Here is a 22,139-nt window from a genome sequence, read left to right as displayed (position 1 = left end):
CCATTCCAGACTTACTATGCTGTTCAAGATACAAAGGCATTTCACAATGAACAAGAAATTGATGCGTTACATGCTACCATTGAATGTGAACAACCTCAGCCTGACCTTTATAAGTAAGAAAATAGTTCTTACCCGTTTCATTTAAGGTACCCTACCAATAAATTATAAGAATGTCATCATAAAAAGATCCTGGCTGAGTCCTTATGGTTAAAGTGGTCCCAAAGTGAGCCCAAGTCCCATTAGCCATCCATTTCCTGCAAGAGTGCCCTCAAGGCTCCCTAGGGCACCTCAGCTGATATTCCTAGGAGAAAACCCAGATGCACTGCTCACAGTAACTTTAGAGAGCACTTCTCTAGCTGATGGACAGTTGCCTGGCACTTTGAGGAATCTCTGGATATCCTCTCTGCCCTTGTATGATAACAGGCAGGAGAAAGAAGACATCTCACGTTCCTTCCTTGAAGGGCCATAGGGCCAACTTAGCAATGTATTTTAACTGCATGCCTTAAGAATGGGATTTGTAGGCATCTTGAACTCTGGCTGAATTCAGACTGATTGCAGGGGCAATATAGATGTCCAGTGCTGGATCTTTTTTTCTTTCCAAAGGCATATGGCCCCTTTACATCATGATGCCTCATATCAGACTTAAAGTGTCTTTAGATGTGGCTGTACTCTGTTGTGCTTTCTCCTGCTTGGCATCCTCTCTGCAAGTAGGTCACTATCTTCTGAACATGAGAGTTTCCCTTCCACCAGCAGCTCCCCCCAGTTTACTCTGCAGTCCAGAATGCTAATGTCAGACTTACCCCTTTTGGTTTCAGACACCCACTTGGACACTGTCATTGCAAGTGTAGATAAAATGTACTTAGAGCTACTCAGAGGGAAAACTGCCTATTGGCTTTATGCTTTTGTTTTATTTTGTTTTTAACTCTATTGTATGTTTTATAATGTATTCTAATCACGCTGTTACTTTCCTCAGATAATTTAGAGAATAATATTTTTTATTATTTCTTGCTAATGGGTTTAATTGGAAGATTTATTTATTACCTTATAATCTTTTACATCTTTTTATACGCAAAGTTTATTTTGACTTACTGCTCTGTATTTTACTATCTATATGGTCTTTAATACTTTAAGTGTAACATCTAATATATTTTACAGAAATACAAGATTTCCTTCTTAGCTTGTTTCTTGGATGATCAGAGCATGTTCAACTGGAAACTGTTTGCTCACTGTAATAAATACTTTTAATAAAATATTTCTCAATCCGTATTCACACAAACTTCTTAAAGTTTTTTAAAGTGAGAGTAATTTACTTTGTTTTTATATTTGCATATGTGTGTTTGTGTATATATATCTATATGAAGAGAATTACATGTCCTTGTAATATACATTTTTAAAAAAATCAAATTTTGGGGCCATATCTATGTAAAAATATGCATATAAGCTTCGCTACTAAACTACTTCCGTTTTTCTCTTGCAGATTTGTTGGTCGAATAAATGTTTACCATGATAGGAATGAGCCTACTGCAAGGTTGGTAAAATGCAGGTTTTTTACACTTTTTAGAGTGGATCATATATCAGTAATGAGAATTAGCCTTGTTTCACCAACACTGCGTTTTCTTGGCTTAGTGATAGACTATTGCCTTAAGAGTTTACAGACTGTAATTTCCAATATTTCATCTTTCAATCAGTTATTTTTCTCATATTTGACATTTTTATGTCTTTATTGAACTTCAGGTTTTATTTGACATGTATTTAGTTTGTAACTGATGTTGACAGTATTTTGATAGTGCTTTGATAGTACTGCCCTGTCAGCATTGGGTCTTTGTAGTGCATCAAACAGTATAACTAGCATCATGTGTATATCATTCTCTCCTTTTTCTTCTTCTTCCTTGAAGAGATTGAACATGCCAAATACCATGTTTAGTTTTAGGGGGGATTTGTACATTTGTCTCAAAAGCCCACAGTGTTGTGTGTGTTCAAGAAGAGAGCATCTAAGGAAGTGCATTTTGTATGTGGTATAGCAGATGGTGATTTGTTATCCTGCTCTGGCACCTGGGAGGGTCTGTCTGCTGCACAAATGAGTTTCATCCTGAAGTGAGTGAGGTGCATTGTGCCCAAGGAGCAGGGTTACCAGCCACAGCTTGAAGCCCAGGACACTTTTAATCCAGCAAACAGAGAAGAAAAAATAAAGCAGTACGAAAGAGGCACTGTTCTTCATGTCTTTTCTGCCTAGGATCTGGTCTGTATCAGCAAGGAGGAGACTTCCTGTACCTGATTTTTTTTCAGATCTTAACAGCAAAGAGAACAAAGCAATAGGAGGGAAAGGCTTCTCTCTTGGATTATATCCAAGGCCCCAGCACGTGGGAAATAACTCCATTCTGGCTAAGAATATTCTTTACCTAAATTTGTCTTTAGATAAGTAGTTTTCTATCTCAGTAAACAAAGTGGAGGAGGGAAATCTGTCAGTGTCATAGCTCCCTCAGGAAACATAAGTAGGACTGCACTGTAAGGCAGTGCAAAGATCTCTGTCACCTACCAGAGCACTTCATGCAGCTCTCGGCTGTTTTGGGCTGTACGGTTTCATGTGGTTCCCTGCGATGTGAGGGTCAGGGCAGAGTGTTGGCCATGTGAGCTGTTCTAGTGACAGCTGCCTACTTCCAGGTAGTATCTATCCTGAGGATCCTACTGGCCTTTCCACACTGTGTGATGCATCATTTAATAGTAGATTGTATTAATCTACTATTAAAACAGTCCCTTTTGCTTCTTTCATTTTAAAGATTCTTCTGACCAATCAAGTTGTCTGGAAATGAACTTGGGGGGGGGGCAGGGGAAGAAGAAATAGGTAGAAAATACCTTTCCAAAAACCACACTCCTTTTTAATCAAAAACAGTGATAGACTGATCTGTGTCTAACACTGTGAACTAGAAGAAAAACTGTGGCATTAAGGCTTATATTCCTTGGACAGCACTATTAGAACAACTGCTATTTTTTACTATATTGGTGTATAATATCTTACTACCTAAATCATTCCTGCAGCACATTCCACTGGTTTCAATGGAACTACTTTCAGGCTTTACATAAAGATTATGGCCCTTGGGGTTTTGGTTTTTTGTTTAGTGTTTTTTGTACTACAAGAACACTTTGAATAACATCCAAAAATACTGAAGCTATTGTTATTTTTCCATTGCTGTATAAGTAGAGTCTGGCAATAGTTTACTATGTCAACCAAGCAGTTCTTCATGCTGTGTATCTATAAACTGGTCCTTGTTTTTGCACTTATATGGTTATTTATATTACATATCATGCTTCAGAATATTCTTATTATTTTAAACTGCATGGGATCCTTAAACTAATTCCTCCTATTTTTCAATAAATTATTTTACCTATGTTCATCTTTATGCTTTCAAAAGTATACAGTAACTACATTGTATAACAGCATTTAGTTGAAATAAAATAGAAGAATGTATTGTTAAGTATTTCTAACCTGCAGGATGCTATAATTTATATAAGCCTAAAAAGAAAAGTGCAGAAATATGCACCTTACAACTAAGATGAGAGTCTTTATTTAGGTACCTAAACATGTGGCCTGGTTTTGAGATGCATTCGCCTTTGATACTGGAAAGCAATTAAATCTGTTATCTTCTCAACATATTAAAAAGTGAGGTTGCTAATACGATTGTGACATTATGAGCTTAATGTTAGGCATCTATTTGTGTTTTTAACTTTCACTTGCAGACTTTATATACAGCCTATAAATACTAATTTTGTTACACAGAATAAAATTAATTGAGTAGAACTTATTTTCCATTTTACATGGCTTCCATTAAGGTCTGTTTTCTCTTTCTAAGTATTTATATTCCGTAATACTTATCTTTCATAGGCCATTAGGATCTGAAAATCTGCTTCTTAGAGGAGCCACCTTAAAGAACACAGAAAAAATCTTTGGTAAGTATTTGTATTGATTATTTAAATGGCCCCTGAGGTCATAACCGAACACCAAGCAAGGTTAAAAGTCTAGAATTATTACTGAGCACACAATTTCTATTGAATCATTTGATTTGCAACTTTTTTACAGGGTTTACTGTTGCCATAATTACAGTATAGCAGCTATTATTGATATACAATGCCAATGACTCCGGGATTTTTGAGAGGGGAGGTTTACAGTTTAATCTTCAAGGATTAGTGAAGATGAGTTAAATTTTTCATGTCAATATATGTCTTTTGAACAATCAATGTGAATTAAAGTGTTGTCCCAATGATACTTAATGAGCCTGTTAAGAAATGTTGAATCTCAAAATGTCAAATGAATGTCAAAGCAGACAGATTCCAACAAAATACAAATATAGCTGATCAAAAAAAATCAATTTAAACAATTCCTGACTCAAAATTAGTTTTTCCACTAGACTGTGTATTCTGTGTATGAATTGTTTTCCTTCCATGGCAAATTTTGAATATTTTAGCAGAAATAGGAAACATGGAATTAAATATGTTCTTCAAGAAAACCTGTTGGGAGTAGTAGTTCCATTGTGTCAAGCCACTCTTTGCTGGGAATGAAAGGGACAAGGGTACAAATCATGGGCATCCACTATCATATATAACTTCCCTTCTCAAAGAAAAAAGATCATAAATAGTGATGAACTACTCAGCCTAGAATATCAAAATCTTGCAACTTCTTCTCCAAAAATAGTGTAAAAAGTATATATTCATTTAAATTTGCTCTCTGCTTTTAATTGGTATCTAAAATAGATGAACTAATATAGTTTGTAGTAAGTATTTCTATAAATTTCAGAGGGTAATTTTAAAATCTGAGTTAACTTGTATATCATGCTGAGATGTTGCTTATATATGAGTGGCTGATTCTGGTTTGCCTAACATATGCAGTGTTTGCCATTACCTCAGCAGAGTCCACTTCCAAAATTACATTATTTTAGTAAGGTACATAGGTGCTGATTTAATATGTACTTTAAATTCATCTTCTTGTTCACAGCTGCTTTTATTTAATCTGCTGAGGTTTAGTCTTCAATCTGTATTATTAAAAGGGATAGAGTAATACTAAAAGATGTAACAATTCCTTTCATGAATGATTAGATTTTCCTGAAGAGAGCGAAATCAGTGGTCTTCTGTTATTCTTCTTGGATCTATCCTGTAGTTTAACCCTATGCTGAATTTTCTTTCAGAACGTATGACTTAGATTCTAAAATTAAAGCAAAAAAAAATAGAGCTTAGAAAGCCTGGATGGTTTATTTGAAGCCCATGTTTGGTTTGGCTTTGATACATATTGGAGAACATTCTAGAAATTGGAACTGTGAATCTTGAATGGGATAAAAATGCTTTTTAATATCCCCCCCTGAGAACCAAAATATTAATGCCGTTTCTAGTTCTTGAGTATCATCCAGATCTGTCTTTTTCTTCAGGCTATAGAGACTTAGAGAAATGATGGGGTATAACAATCTAGTCAATTGTACTTTTATTAAAATATGTTATTGTACTATGTAATCTTTATTAAAGCAGGTTTTCTCATTTTAGGTGTTGCTATATACACCGGCATGGAAACTAAGATGGCCCTAAATTACCAGGCAAAATCACAGAAACGATCTGCTGTAGAAAAGTAAAATTTCTAATATGTATTTTAGGGGTGGAAAACTGCATGTTTGCTTGAGGGAGGAAAAGGAAATATTTTTATTTTACTAAAAGTGTATCGTTCATTGACTAAAGTAAAAGAAAGGTGGAGGGACTTAATATTCATATTTTTCTGTGTTTCATTTGTGACTCATAAAAGGAGTCATACAACACCATATAAAATGAGGTTCTTGTTACTGAATTATTATACATTAAAAAAACATAATGCGATACTTACCATTTTAAGATAAGATATATTTTGCTGTTCCAGAGGACTTTTCTCTAACTGGTTAGAGTATGCCTACTGATAGTTTGCAAGATTATGTGCTTCAATATCTTAACCTTCCTTTTCATTACAATTAAATATTGAGTTCAGTAAAAATAACTCCTATGATGCACTTCAGTTTGGACCAACTGCAGTAACAGAAAGCCTGTGTCTGGCAGATTTTCCATGTTTTAGGTAAAATAAAAAATTCTATATAAGCACAATATGATGGAAAGGAAGACACTTCCATCCTCAAGGGATGAGCTGTCAGGGGTTGCTTATTTTTAAAAACAGATAGGATTATTTTCTCCTCTACTATTTGAAATCGTCAGACTGGAGTAAGGTGTCCAGCCCTTTGGAAAAAAAGATGTCATCAGTTAAGACAAAATGCAGTGACTAGCTGATAGCTCTTCTCCTACACAGTGGCTGAGCAATGATGATGTATCTCTTCCTGTTGTTAGTGGTGTATAACCTGGGGCTTTTAGTTCATGCCCATCATTAATGTAAACGTCATTTTAAATGTGAAGTGTTCTTGCTCTTTCTTTTTTTAGGTCTGTCTAGAAACAGTTAAACCATTACAGGTACATGGCAAAATGTTCTAGATGCATTTATATTTCTATAAAAGTGCTTATGCAAGTGTTTTTATATTGGTTCAGGGAAATGGCATAATAATGTCTACTGATACAAGCCCAGTCATTCTGTTATGACTCCATCTGTGCTATTGTTTTCACTAATGTAGTAGATCTGGTAATGTCTAACATACATTTCACACATAGTTATAGCAGTTAACATTTTAAATAGAAAGTGGTCCTCCATAATATTGTTCTCCATTGGGAAAACACTGTAGAAAAGTTATTTAACATCACAGCATTGTTAGACTCATAGCAAATGTTAGATTTGAATACGAGTATAAAACTTTTTTATAAACTCTGTAGTTCAGGTACTAATGGAATTTTTGTTTTTACTTTTTTTTAGATCAATGAATGTATTCCTTATTGTATACCTCTGTATTCTAATCAGTAAAGCACTAATAAATACTGTCCTGAAGTATGTCTGGCAGAGTGAGCCATTTCGTGATGAGCCATGGTATAATCAGAAAACCGAGTCAGAAAGGAAAAGAAATCTGGTATGGAAAAAATTAAAATATCAAAAAAGTTTCACTGAACCCTAAATTCATAAGAATTCCACTGAAAACTGTATACAGAATGCTTACCAGTCAGGAAATATCGCTCTTTTTGCTAACAACGGTGATGGTGTATTTGTGGAAACTTTTAAGTTTTTGCCCTTAAGCTGTATGTGCTAATTTAACTGAAGGGAAGACATAGTAATTAAGTATTTAAAATGTTTTTGCTTTGGTATAAAAATCCATATGAAGATAATTTGGAGCTTCCTGCCATTGATGTCAGGTACTAAAGAAAACCTGAACTTTTTCAGGGGAATATAGACTGAAAGGAATCCCACAATAATCATATAACAGATATTTATTCAAAAGAATCTGCTATGGGAATTACCCACCACTTCACCATATGCTGTAAAATGCCCCTCAGAAGTTTATAGTTGTGTATAACCCTGTAACTCTAGCCTGCTGCAGAGTGAGAGCACTAGAGACCACTAGAGTTGCCAGTGTCTGACATCCTTGCAGGAGCAAGGAGTTAGTCAGGTAAGAATACCCTGGTGATCCTAAGTAATGAAATGAGCCCTACGCTACAGAAGACATAATATTATTTCAGTAAATCCTTTCAGTCTTGGAAATGGGGAAAATGGGGGAAGAGTTCCTTCTTGACCCTAAATGCATCGTGAACACACAGTAGTCAGGCATGTTAGAGGTTGCTCATTAGCACCAGTAACACTATTTCAGCCTGCCCAGCAGTCTTTCTGTATCTCCAGCCAATCTCCACCAGTGAAAAGAATTCTCTTGCCTAATTATTTGTACACATTCTACTTGCACTGGTATTGTGAGAGGGAAAGGAAACCCTTTATCTGTTTAATGAAAAACTGCCTGAAGTCTGTATAATCCAGTAAGCCTTGCATTATTCATTATTGTACTTTTGTTTCTTCTCGTAGTTTGTGCATATGAATTTTATTGTTTTCCTTGCTCACATACAGTTGTTCACCATTCATATGTAATCTCTCACATTAATTGCTCTAGAACTTTACAACAATAATGTACGCAGCAGTACAACAATATGTAACTGTACTCTCCACCTGTATTTCTACAGAGGAATACAAAATTGAAACTTTAAATGAAAAGTTTTCTTTGTGCCTCATATAAATCATTAAATGTATAAGTCCTGTGCCGACCTCTGAGCTGTGAATGGTATCACTTACTGTTTGAAAGTTATTAGAAACATTAATTTGCAAATGTATGTAGTCGCCTTTGAATTTTTGATGATACACGAAAATCAATATTTTGGTCTTGTTTCTTTGGCAGTTTCTTCAAGCATTTACAGACTTCCTTGCATTCATGGTTCTTTTCAACTACATTATTCCTGTATCCATGTATGTCACTGTGGAAATGCAGAAATTTCTTGGTTCTTATTTCCTTACATGGGATGAAGAAATGTTTGATGAGGATACAGGGGAAAGACCACTGGTGAATACTTCTGACCTCAATGAGGAGCTGGGACAGGTAAATTTCATCGAAAATTTATAACTGATGATAAATTGGATGGATAACTGTGTTAGTGAAACATAAACACTTTAAGAGGATAACAGTTTCTCTCCATTGACAATAGAGGGAGATTATGTGAGCATTTAACTTCTTTAGAGTAAAAATCAGATAGAAAAAACACCCTTTTTGTGTGACTAAATAGACACTATATCTCTGGGCACAAGTTTATTCCAGTTAAATGAATGACCAACTCTCTCCTTTTCCAAAAGAATTCTATTTTTAGTGTTCTGTGTTGAGAAGATCTGCACCTTGACAAAGATATGCAACTACATTTTGGAAAAAATCTTTAATTTGAATCTATTCATTAAAACATGTTTTAATAGGTTTTCAAATTAAATCAGTGTGTCTTAGTCTACTTTTATACAGCCAAACTAGTAATTAAGCTTTTAGGAAGATTTATTTCTATTTGGATAAAAGGTTGTGCTAAGTATTTTGTTATATAAAATAACTACTAAATAAGCTACTAAATTTAAGCTCAGTCCCAAGCATGGGAACCTTGTAAGTACTTGGCATATCAGTACCAATCCAATGAACTGTTTTGTTTCTACATTTTTTAAAGGTATTATACTTTCTATTTCTAATGAAGGTTTTAATTGGGAGTTGTTATTAGTGCTTGCAGCAAATACTGTCATAGTGATATGAATGTTTTACTCCTCCTTTTGTGCAAAGGGTGCTGATCTGAAAGCAGCACATTGTATGAATAAAAGAGCTTTGCTTGGTAGCATTTTGTATCTTGTATAAATGATTTATGAAACTAAATGTAGAAGCTGACATGAGAGAAACCCATGTAAATCCTGTCCACATAGAAAAAGTTTGAATATAAGTTTTATCTCTGCAGATAACAAACAACCTTTGGAAAATCTGGAAAACAGCCTTTTCAAATCAGTGAATGTTAGAAAAGTTAAACCAAAAGGAAAGCTCAAATAATTTATAACTTCTTTTCTAATTACTGTGAACAACAATTAATTGTTTATTTTGTTTGATACAGTTGGTAGGTGTTTAAGATTTGTAAACTTTATGATTAAATAATTGCCTCATTTTCAGAATTTCATTCCTAACTTTACATAATGCTGTCAGTTTAACACATGTATACGTGCAATCTGTATACAAAATTTATATCCAAAATTGAGCTTGTGCAGGTCTATCCGTTGTTCTGGTTATAGTTCACTTTTCAGTTTCATTTTTGCTATTGTTACCCTTGAATGCTGTGGCTCACTGTAAAAGATAAAATGAATTAAAAATTGAATGTTGGGGCAAAAGGAATAGTTTCAGGACAATAGCAATACGAAGAATGCGTTCGTTAGTTCAGAGTCTTCATTTATGCTAAGGTAATTGTAGTGAGTAATTCTGTCACTACCACTAGGGACTGTTCTGGATTTACCCTACAGTAACTGATCAGTAACTGATCAGATGTATACATTAAATATTGGTCCCTGGCAAATGGTATTTGTGTGCATTTTGTTTCCATAAACATCTGTCTTTCAGCAAGCAAGACATTTAATATCAAAAAAGAGCATGAGAGAAGAGTAAAAGTAGGTTAAGCAGTATTTGTATGTGTTATCAGGCAAAAGATAGTTTTACTGATACTTGTAGTATAAAATCTTTTGGTGCCCACATTTCCATGAAAGAGGACTCCCCGAAAGAAACTGTTGTTTTCCTTTTTGGAAAGAGCCTTCATAAGGGTCTTTAAAGAAAGGTGTAACACAGTAATAGTTTCAGTTATGTTAAGAGACCTTGAAAAATCTCTATTCATATTCCTACTGTTTTTAATTTGTGCTCATTTGCAGGTTGAGTATGTCTTCACAGATAAAACAGGAACATTAACTGAGAACAATATGGAATTCATAGAATGCTGCATTGAAGGGCATGTTTATGTACCACATGTAATTTGCAATGGCCAAATTCTCCACGATTGTACAGGCATTGATATGATTGATTCTTCTCCAGGAGGAAGTGGAAAAGTAAGATGACTCTTTCTAGGTTCTTAATTTGTGGTCTTTTACAATGAAACATAAATATTGAATTATGCTGATGATGGGAATATTAGAAATATAGCATCCCTGAATTTCAATGAGTGAAGTAGATATCTGCAGGAAATGCATCACAGCATAAACATTTTCCTATCCTAGTTCATACTGAAAAACTTATATGCTTAATAAGAAGTTTCCCAACAGATTCCACTTACTGCAGCTGTAAATTGAATTAAATCAAAAACAAAAATTTGGAACTTTCTCTGGTTAATACATAAAGTTATGCAATGGCTGTTTTCCATTTTACATTAGCTGCAATATGGAAAGCAAGGTAGGAAAATGATGAAGGGGAGAAATGATTGCCTAATGCAAAGACTTACTTAGTCATCATTGAGTGAATATGTGGTCAGAGAATGGCTTATGATCAAATTAGTTTGCTTTTAAATGTGACTCAATGTCACCGCATTGGAAATGCACTACACACAATGTGTACACGCTGTGGCGTTGTTGCTATGTTAAGCAAAGTAATCTAGCTGAAGTTTAGGGAGAAATGGCACATTAACAACTAAGAAGTGTGAAAGGGTAGGATAACCAAAGCCACAGGACAATAACTGGTTAAAATATGTTAATACTGTCTCAAATCACACAAATCCTTCACCATGACAAAATAAGGCCTCTTAAAATATGTTGATGTAATTCAACAGCCTTGCAGTTCTCAGCCTTGAGAACATGGCCCCCAGGTACCCTGTGGCATTTTTATCTTGGGATTATAATGATGCAGTTTGTACTGAACGGCACAGAAAAATATGATTCAGACAAAGATAAAAGGTAGAATACAGCCAGTATACATCCATGTATAAATCCATGTAATACAAATCTCTTTCTGGTGTGATTTCCAAGCTGGAAACAAGAAGTGGTAAGCTGTCATTACCAAACCCTCTGCAACGTTCTAGAAGAAGCTGGCTGCAGTTGCCAGAATGTCCCCACGCCTTATATTTAGCATAGCTCTGAGAGGTGTTCAAGCTGTGTAAGAAAGTGAAGTGTGTAAACCCTGTTAACACCTGTGTTCCATGCCCTCTGTTCCTCAGTCTGGATTTGGGAATCCTAAAATTATACCTTCATTAGTATTTAATACAGGTTGTTAAAGTTTAAATGAAAATAAAGAAAAAAGGCTCTTTAGCCACATCTAGGATCTCAGAGGAGGGAGAAGATGCACACTGTCCTTTTTGGGTACCAGCTGCATGACTGGCATGACACCATCAGGACAATGTTAATAGTACTAGTAGCTATTAACCGGTTGTGTGGTTATCACTGGGGTAGACTTGGCTCCTTTTAAAGGGCAGGTGATCTGTGGCACTGCCTTACTTGACGATAAAGAGTACTAGTTAGTGACTATGCTCACCTTCCAAAAAAAAAAAAAAAAGTTTTCAAAGGAATGCTTGAAAGGGATCACACATAATGACAATCATTTCTTTTATTTATTAGGAGAGAGAGGAACTGTTTTTCCGAGCCCTTTGTCTTTGCCACACTGTTCAGGTAAAAGATGATGACAATGTAGATGGATTAAAGAAAAACCAGCTCTCAAGAAGGCCTTGCATATATATATCATCATCACCTGATGAAGTTGCTTTAGTTGAGGGAATACAAAGGTATGTGTGTGTGGTTGGGTATTGTACTTTTTTAATCTGGAGACCTAATCACTGAAGTTTAGAATTGTTTTCAGCATAGAAATCCTAATAGCAAACATAATTATTCATGATTATTCATAGTCATAAATCAAATAAAAACATGTTATTTCAGAAGATAAGCTCAATCTTAAATCTTTATGACATGCTAAACTGGATATTATCTATTTATCAGTTTTACTTATTCTCTTAATGTATGTTTCATTTCGCAGGCTTGGTTACACCTATCTAAGGCTGAAGGACAATTTTATGGAAATCTTAAATCGGGAAAATGACATAGAGAGGTGAGTGGTTACAAAATATGGAAGGACTGGGACTGAGGAAAGGAAATTTTGTTGATGTGTTCGATAAATCATTCTTTCCCTAAACATTAATTTGTAATTCAGAAAATCCAGAAATTGTACATTTTAGTAGGAAAAATAATGATCTAGTGATATTTTGAAGTTTAAATAGACTCTGTAGTTTTATATTTTCACTTAGCGTGTCAGTTTGGGAGTATATGTGATAAGGAAAATGAATAAAATAACAAAGGAGTGACATGGTAGTTCATGTCCTAATCTGATTTTAGAAACTATGGGTATTTTTCATTTGCTATGTGGAAAATAATAGTTTCTTAATAGAAAATGGTTAGTGCCCCATGTGTTGTTAACAAATTATCCATATAATCTACAGGAGGATAATACCCCTAGAATAAATTTATATAGCTGTTTCAAAGAAAATTTAAAACAGGTATTGTTTTTCTGTTAATTTTCTTTGTAGACCATATTATGAGTAAAATTTTTGATAAGATCTGAGTAGTACAGCTGTTCAATGGGATGTGAATACTTTTGAAAATGTTATGTAGATGTCTACTGGTTAAGTCTCTTGTATATCTGAGTCTTTATGTTTTATACTCTGCTAGCTGCACAGGAATTCTCAGATGGAAATATAGGAACCCTGCCATTAATTTTATCCCTGTTAGATAATGTAGGACTTTCCCAGAAGGTTACTTCAGATTTTTTGTGGCTAAACTCATCAGAAGTGCAGTCAGTACAATAATATGATCGGTGATTTATGAAAGCACTATAAGCATAGGGAATTTTTTCCAAAACGCATCACATTTTGCAGGCCTAGGCCTGATCCAGCTCCTTGTTGGAATCTGTTAGTGCTTTTAATGAAATAACAGTGTGTCCCTGCACAGGTGTGAATCCCAGGCCATTGTAATGACTTAGTACTGAAAGATCTAATTAAACAAGCAGATCTGTTTTATAAGCAAAATATTAATGGAGATGAACCCTGAAGAGATCAGAATTAATGATAATATTTATGTTTGTGCTGGAAAAAATGGAGGTCTCTTAGATAAAAAGGAAGTAAGTAAGAGACTAAATGATAAAATTACATAAACTAGTGAATGATACAGAGACAATACAACAGGAACTTGTGTTCATTTTTCATCCTAAACAGGAAAGGAACTTGGGATCATTTAATCAAATCATAAAAACAATGGCAAGTAAAAAACTGGTAAAAAGAAATGTTTTTCATTTGACTAACTTGTCAGTCAGCACTTGAGCAAGATTTATGAGAAGAGGTTGGCACTTTTTGAAGAGATAGAAATAGTTGAAATTGGGAAAATATTAAATAAAGACTTTTGTGTAAACTCCTACATGTTTCAAGCTCTAAGGCTATGCCTAGGTGTCTAGGAATCTACTTACCTTAGAAGCAGTATAATGCTCTATTACAAGGTTTCTGGTCTTCTACTTAAGTAAATTATTCAGTTAAATATGATTATTGTCAAGGACTAGATATTGAAGAAGATCATGCAGACAAACTCTGTTTCAAGTAATTGGGACCCAAGTCTCCTCCCCCCCTTTCTTAACTTGCTATTTCGTTCTGTAGTAGTTCCATTTTCCACAGTACTCAATATTCCCTGGAAGAATAACTTCCATGCTAGAAGTCGTATTTTATTCCGTATACTTGAAGTTATAATGTGTTCCCTAACATCAGCAGCCAGTTAGGTTTCTGCAAAAGCAGACTTGCTCAAAAAATATTCTTTTTCTTTTTCAGGTTTGAATTATTAGAGGTTTTGAGTTTTGATTCTGTGAGACGGCGAATGAGTGTAATTGTTAAATCCTCAACAGGTAGGACTATCACATTCTGTTTCCTGTTAGATGTTTTTACTTCATTTGAATTCCTTTCAGGTTTATCAAAGGATTCATTCATTTTTACCTTGGTATGTGTGCCTTTCTATGTAAAAAAGGGGAATGGGTACCAGCATGTGCGTACAAATATTATAAAAATTTTGGAAGAAACCTGTTTGAACGGCTTAGTAATTTGCTGGGGTTTTTGAAGAAAAATACACTTAGCCATTTTGAATTCCATATGCTGTCTTTTTTAGGTGATATATTTCTGTTTTGTAAGGGAGCAGATTCTTCCATATTTCCTAGAGTTAAAGAAGGCAAAATTGACCAAATACGATCCAGAGTTGAACGCAATGCAGTGGTAAGAGTCCAGCGGCTTTAAAACATTTAATGAGCTGTTCATGTGATATCAGTGTCCAAAAAAAAAAAAAAAAAAAAGTGTCCTGACCTCCTGCCTGGTCTGGTAACAGTTTTGTCTTCCCAGACACAGAGATTATACTTTACCAAAGTCCACACAGGCCGTATGAGTAGCAGTTTGTGTTACTCCCCTATTTGAATCTCTCCTCCATCTCATCCTCTCAATGGCATTTCTGGTGAGATACAAATGCATTAGATATATAATATTGTATGTTATACCAGAGGTCATCAATTAGCATTTTAGAATGGCATTTTCACAACTGTGGTGGTTTGAAATAACTTTTGAATGAAATAAAAGTGAAAAAATTTTTTGAATGTCTCATTCCTGTTTTCAGTCCGCAGCCTTAGCAACTGTGATTTCTTGCCTTTGATTGCTTTGTAAGCTCTCACAAGACAAAAGCTGTTAGAGCTCCATTTATCTACAAATGTGCTTCTTATGGGGAAACAGTCCAGTGATCATGCTCATACATACATCTTTACTTGTTAAAAATAAAATGTGAGCTGCCTGATTACTTTTAGAAGAAATTCAAAACTTGGTTCTACTTGAAAGGTAGTATCAGGAGTTGTAAAATATTGAATTTTGCTGTGTCTGAACAATCACAAAACCCATTGCAATAGAATATGATTGTCAGTCTTACAAATAGGATACCATTTGTGTGTATCCAGTACCCAAATTGAAAACAAAATATTATTACAGGTATGTGAAAAAATATCTACAGTGCTACCTGCTTTTTTTTTGAAGGGAAACTTGAAAACTCTTTGCCAAAGTGCTCTACTAAGCTTTACTGTATGAAACAGCTGTCTGATAATTAGAAGTGAAGGCAGCTAATGAAAGAAGTGTTTAATGTATCATATCCATCCAGTGTCTGTCAAGAGAGAAATCCAGACCCACAGTTATTTCTTCATTCTGGTTAATTGGATATAGAGCTGGTTCCTACATATAGAAGCTTCTAAAAGAAGATACAGGCAGCCAGCTTGGCACCTGCTCTGATGAATGGCAACAGGATACTTTTGGAATACTTCTCCTTCTTGGATTGGTAATAAGTAACTATGCAAAGACCTACTGGCTTAACATTTAAGAAGATAAAGTGCCAGTTAAACAATGTTCTGAGAGGCAATATATTTCAGGTGGCAAAACTTGCTTTCTATGTTACAGTAGCTTTTTTTTTATTATACAGAAGTCTAAATATTATCCCTTTTTTACTCATCATACAATCCAAAAGTTTGATCCAGTCTGAAAAACCACTGCTGAAGTCTAGTTTTCACTCCGCTGAAATGGCATATTGGATTTTCACTTTCAAAACTCTCTATGATGTTTTGTCCCTTTACTCAATTTTCTAAAATATTAATAAAAATATCAATGATAATAAAAAATACAATAATAGTAAAACTTTCTCACATAGATCCTAGCTTTTCTCATGTTAAAATAATGCTTTAAACTCCATGTTCAGAATGATACACTACTAGGAAAAATAGAATTAATATTGTCAAGTCACAGGTCAGTTTATCCTGTAATTAGTAATTTAGTTGCCCAGAATGTTGTGTCTGAAAAAGAAACTGAATTACTGGCCTCTAATCTCGAAGACTAACTCCTGAAGGGAGTGGAAAACTAAACTGCGAGGTGGTAGTCTTTGCAATTAAATCCTAGGCATCAAAATAAAACTTAATAAGATTTTCAGTTGTATGTGTTTTTAAAATAGTCTTTGCAACTGACTCTCAGCTGTCAGCCAACGAATTTTTCAGAGTATAAAATCTTATGAAATTTAACATGGGAAATATAGTAAAATTAAAATCAAAAAATAAAAATAAGAATCCCCCCTTTTCCCTTTATTTTTGCTAAAAAATAAAAAAATCCCGCAAAGAACTTATGTATTTGTGGAGTTAAGGAAGGGCCATCTGGAAGTCAAATTCCAAAACCCTTGTTTATGCAGTAGTATGGCTTTCTTGCCCTGGTTTACCTGCAGTGTATTTAGCAACAGAACATCAAAATCAGGCTCTGCAGAGCTAATATTCTTCTTCTGACTCCTCCTGCCTAGTTAGACAAAGATGGGAAGAAAGCTTTAGGTTGACCTTCTTTTCCCTGGTGATCCTGTACATTCTTTGGGTGGCTGTGATGCTTCTCTTCTGGAGGATCACAGGTTGTACCTGCTTCCAGGGCAGCACAGGATCATTCACACCCATCTTCTAGTCAGATAATTTACTATGAAGGTGAGCAGGGAGACTCTTCATGTTAATGATAAAATGATTCAAAGTTTTCAAATATTCCAGAGTAAAAACACCAGTTAAGAAATCCAAGAAGAATTTTACAAGATACATATTGTTTGTTTTGATTACGTTCTTTAGGAGGGACTGCGAACACTGTGTGTTGCGTATAAAAAACTCACAGAGAAAGAGTATTACAGTGCACATAAGCTGCTTCAGAATGCAAAGTTGGCCCTTCAGGACCGGGAAAAGAAATTGGCAGAAGCATATGAGAAGATAGAAAGAGATTTTATTTTACTTGGTGCTACAGCTGTTGAAGATCGGTTAGTATGTGTCTTAGACTATGTTTAGTGATGTTACCATGGTCCAGCGTTTATATATAAGCAAATGTCTGCTAGTTTGAAAACTCTCCTGTAACACTTTTTTTGGATTAGAGGCAAATCCCTTTATTTGAATCAATCTCATATCATTAGCTTACTAAGGTTACACTTTATAACTTAATGGCAATACATAAGCATATAAAAATCAGTATGTTTAAACTATTTGCTTGCAGTTAGTATAACAACTTATTCAGCAAATAGAGAAATGTTTTAGAGATAAAAACTATGAAATGAGCCTTGAGGAAGTGAAGGGAAAATCCTTAGATCTTAAGAAAAAGTTCAAAAACTGTCTATTAAAACAGGGAGGTGACTTGGATCACTCAGCAATACTTCACTATTTGACTTAACTGAGAGCACTAAAAATGTTAAGTACGTGTCTTTCGTAGGAAGCATCTTGTCCTTTAGGCTCAGAGGTGAAACTTTGAGCACTTTAAAAGTGTCAGAACTAATTATTTGTAATGTACTACTCTTCTAAGCATTTTTAGATTCACAATTTGTAGAAAATTCTTGGATCTGAAAGCTTTTATTGAAATGTTTTTGGTTATGAAAAGCTTTCGATAAGGACCTCTGAATTTCTTATTTCCAAACAGTCTGTCAATGTATGTTGTCAATTGACTTCCACAGACTACAAGAAAAAGCTGCTGACACTATTGAAGCACTTCAGAAAGCTGGAATTAATGTTTGGGTTCTGACAGGCGACAAAATGGAGACTGCTGCAGCTACTTGCTATGCTTGCAAACTCTTTCGGAGAAATACGCAAATACTTGAGCTAACCACAAAGAAAATTGAGGAGCAGAGTTTACATGATGTGCTTTTTGACTTAAGCAAAACTGTCCTAAGACACAATGGCAGCTTAACCAGGGATAGTTTCTCAGGGTAAGAAAAAATTTGAATTTTCAAGCCAGGAAAAAATTCATCTGCATTTTATAATTAACTAAATGATTTTTAGAACAGCTCAAAAGCAGCAAAATAATGTGTTTCAGTTTCTATTGTCAGAGTGTGAATTACAGTATAGCAATTAAGTATAGTTTGTTTCATATATTTGTTTTTCTTTTTAATATGGAAACAGCTAGCAAGTACATTTTATATGCATTTGCAATATATTTGTAGTAAAGGAACAACAAGCTAAAAAGCATTTGTGGTGTTTAATTGTATCTATATCATTTGTTCCACATCTAACTTAGAGTATGTGGATCTTACAACACATATTTAAACATGTTTAACTTGTGCAATGCCTATTTTCTAGATGTTAAGCTGCATCAGAATTTCTTGTCTTTGTCTCCAGAGTTGGAGAATGTGCACAGAGAGTAGTAGCGAGATTTTGCCTGGGTGTTCAAAGTTAGGCTGAAAACCTTTCACTATAATCTGTCAAACATTCAGTGCATTGTCTGAATTTCATAATAATAAATTTTCGGTTAATATCATGGTATATTAATGGTGTTGCTCTATTTGTGCCAATGATAATAAAGTGCTGAAAAGCATCTGCAAATTAGTGTTAAATATAGGTTACAGTAGTTTATACTCTGTTAAAAATTGCCTGTGTTCTAGTAGTGAAGATGGAGATGCTTAAAATATGTTAAAGAACATTAATAAATGTGATGTTTTTCACACAAATATTGGTCATGGTGAAACTATGCTTGTTGGAAACCCAAGCACAATAGTATATCCTTGGAGTATTGAGACTAGAGCACAAATAATCCTGAATGTAAGTTTACACAGCACTCACTACTGAGCCTGAAACTGCTGTATAATGCAGACAAATGCAAGACATCTTTGAACTAGTTAGTCTGGATGCTACAGAATACAGTTATAGGGTTGCACTCAGGGTAGGCGATAACCCCACATTGTTCAGCATATTTTATTGTGCCACACTGTGCTTCATTCAACAATGGCTGCACTTCTAGCAATGTCCACATCAGCTTTTCTTAAAGCTTGCTCAGGTATACCTGAGTCAGACTTAGTCACCACAAAAAAATGCAATGAATATGTACTGTAAATGTAGGCTTATCTGTCCAGGCCAGCAAGTCTCTTAAGCATTTCTTCAAAGTATGGTTTACTTAAACATAGACCCTAGAAAAGCATTATTATTTTTCCATTTATTTTGGAATGTGAAACACTTCCTGCAACACAGTTTACCTCATTGCAGTTCTTTGAGCCCTTTCAAACCAAACTAAAAGGTTATTGCTTATACACTCATACTCACTGATATAGTCACTGAGATATCGGATTTCTATGTTCAAATTGGTGAGATGCTGCATATGTTCAACGTAAGCTAGAATTAAAAAAGGTTTTGCTAGCAGTCCTATACAAGGAATTTCCCATTGAAGTATATTAGTTTTCCAATATTCCATACTCATTATCTTTTCATTAATTAATTTTTGCAAAATAAACTACTGCCAAATTTAAAATATGTCTGAGGATTTTATAGTGACTCTTAGTTTGTGTTTTATTCCTGAACAGACTTTCAGCTGATATGCAAGATTATGGTTTAATAATTGATGGAGCAGCATTATCATTAATAATGAAACCAAGACAAGATGGGAGCTCTGGTAACTACAGAGAGCTCTTTCTTGAAATTTGCAGGAACTGCAGTGCAGTGCTATGCTGCCGAATGGCACCTCTACAAAAAGCACAGGTTTGTATTTCATTTCTTAATTGCTTGTTAGCTGTGCAGCTATGTAAATTTTGAAAGTTAATACTCTGTATGACTTCTTACGGTAATTAAAAATGTTAACATTCACTTTTGTATCTTCTAAAATGGAAGATGCAAAAAATCAGAAAGGGAGAGGGGAGAATTTCTCTTGGCAAAAGCAATTTAGATAATAGTATGCTAAAATGGCACCTTGCTGTGCTCCTGAATTTGATTTATGTATATACTCTGCAAATTTTATGGATGGTACATGCTGATACATGAACATATTTAATGAATTGAACTAATTGCTTCCTTTTGAACCTAACAAGCTTGGAATACTGGTAGTAGTCTACTATTTGTTAATACTACAAGAACCTGAATTATTTATTATGGTAGAATGATATTTCTTCTCTATTTTTAAATACAAGTGGGAAAGAGAATACAGACAGAAAAATGCATACATGGTAATTTTTAAGTACATTTTGACTGTTGTATACGAGTTTGTAGCAAGTAAAAAGTTTTCTCCCATTACAAACATCTCAGTGTAAGCTGAAGACCTTTTAAAGGAAACAAAACATTGAAATTTATGCTTCCTTCTTTCTCTTAAAGCGTTATGTCTTTCTCTCAGTGGTACATATGATCCAGCATATGTAGACACTTACTCAGTCAAATAAATATATTTAGCCAGCATTCTTTAAACTGTGAGAAAGTTTATAAAAGTTCTTATCTGCAGTTGACTAGTCGGAGGTAAAAATTTGTAATGGATAGATCTGTAATCCAATTTTTGAGCATTTTCTGTATCAACAGTGTTCAGGTATACATGGAGTCCTATTATTGTTTCTGTGTCTGCACAGAAAGAATTGTCATAAAGGACACAGTTGTAAACGCAGGAAGTAGCTCTTTATTCCTGTGCAAACTTGTTTTTATCATCTATATTTAAAATGCATTTGGTCACTTGTGGATTCCAAAATTAACTTTTAATATGTCTTAAAGCAGAATACAAAGAACTTTCAGGACAGTTAAGAAAGCAGAATCTTTCAGTCTTTAGTTTCAAGATTTATTTGAAAATGTACACTCTGTCTCTGGAAACCTTTTAATTTATAAAAGCACTCACACAACACGTAACAACCTCAACAATATCTTCCTTTCTTCTGCATTCCTTTCTCCTGTCCATCTCTTCACTTTTCCTCCCACCTAATCTCACCTTAAGATACTTTGAAGGTGTTTAAAAAAGAAGAATTTATGTTCGTAGTAAATATTTTTTAATACAAAGAAACTACTGTGATCTTTATGTATAGTAGTTGGATTGGGCAGTATTGTTTTTATGTCCTTTCACAGAATTTCCTTTGTAACTGTGTTGCTCATTTTTAACAAATTGTACACTAAATCCTGTCTCATGCAAAGTAACCAAACCATTAACATCAGAGAAGAGTTTTTAACAGTAGTTCTTTTCCAGATTGTAAAATTGATTAAGTTATCAAAGGAGCATCCTATCACATTAGCAATTGGTGATGGAGCAAATGATGTCAGTATGATTCTAGAAGCACATGTTGGTATAGGTAAGTGTGCTTTTCAGATTTTTATTTCAAACAAAATGACAGAAACATTTAATCCTTCAAAACAGGAATCGAAGAATCATGTTACTCAATTTATAGACAACTTTTTGTGCATTTACCACAAGTATTTTATGAGGTACAGTGGTGCTCTCTTATTAGATCAATGTCACAACATTGCTATATAATTTTTCAAATAATTGTATGTTTTGTATAGTTCTTTAGTTATTAAAAAGTTTCATCACTTTTTTTTAAAGGAATCATTGGCAAAGAAGGTCGTCAAGCGGCAAGAAACAGTGACTATGCAATACCTAAATTTAAACATTTGAAAAAAATGTTGCTTGTTCATGGGCATTTTTATTATGTTAGGATATCTGAACTTGTGCAATACTTCTTTTATAAGGTAGGAGAATGCTTATTCTAATTATTTAAATCTCAAAAACTCATATGGTAATACCTAACTATATACAGTTTGCACAGTCAATAGTACAAAAATGTAATAATTCCATAAAGAGATTTTGTTGACTGGAAGATGCAAAGCTGAGATGGGATTACTGTTGTTACCCAGATGGTGAGGCAAAATAGCTTTTGTTTAGATATATTCTATAATCTATAATATGGTTAAAAG

At 34.3% G+C, this 22,139-nt stretch overlaps 1 protein-coding gene across 3 annotated transcripts in view; it reads left to right on the top strand.

Moving 5' to 3' along the window:
• ATP11A (ATPase phospholipid transporting 11A) overlaps positions 1-22,139 on the top strand; it is a 144,193-nt gene that overhangs the window by 99,490 nt on the left and 22,564 nt on the right. For all 3 annotated transcript variants that reach the window (XM_067295749.1, XM_067295765.1, XM_067295757.1), the window contains 16 exons: positions 10-113; positions 1,478-1,528; positions 3,881-3,945; positions 5,527-5,608; positions 6,860-7,010; positions 8,316-8,513; positions 10,343-10,516; positions 12,011-12,174; positions 12,423-12,494; positions 14,254-14,327; positions 14,585-14,688; positions 17,088-17,269; positions 17,951-18,202; positions 19,787-19,961; positions 21,415-21,517; positions 21,769-21,914. In XM_067295749.1, the coding sequence (XP_067151850.1) occupies positions 10-113; positions 1,478-1,528; positions 3,881-3,945; positions 5,527-5,608; positions 6,860-7,010; positions 8,316-8,513; positions 10,343-10,516; positions 12,011-12,174; positions 12,423-12,494; positions 14,254-14,327; positions 14,585-14,688; positions 17,088-17,269; positions 17,951-18,202; positions 19,787-19,961; positions 21,415-21,517; positions 21,769-21,914 (2,097 nt within the window). The remainder of the gene's footprint in view (positions 1-9; positions 114-1,477; positions 1,529-3,880; positions 3,946-5,526; positions 5,609-6,859; positions 7,011-8,315; positions 8,514-10,342; positions 10,517-12,010; positions 12,175-12,422; positions 12,495-14,253; positions 14,328-14,584; positions 14,689-17,087; positions 17,270-17,950; positions 18,203-19,786; positions 19,962-21,414; positions 21,518-21,768; positions 21,915-22,139) is intronic.

Source organism: Apteryx mantelli, chromosome 1 (genome assembly GCF_036417845.1).
Source record: "Apteryx mantelli isolate bAptMan1 chromosome 1, bAptMan1.hap1, whole genome shotgun sequence".
Taxonomy (NCBI): domain Eukaryota; kingdom Metazoa; phylum Chordata; class Aves; order Apterygiformes; family Apterygidae; genus Apteryx; species Apteryx mantelli.
The sequence above is the reverse complement of the archived record's forward strand: the minus strand, read 5'-3'. Positions and strand labels throughout refer to the sequence as shown.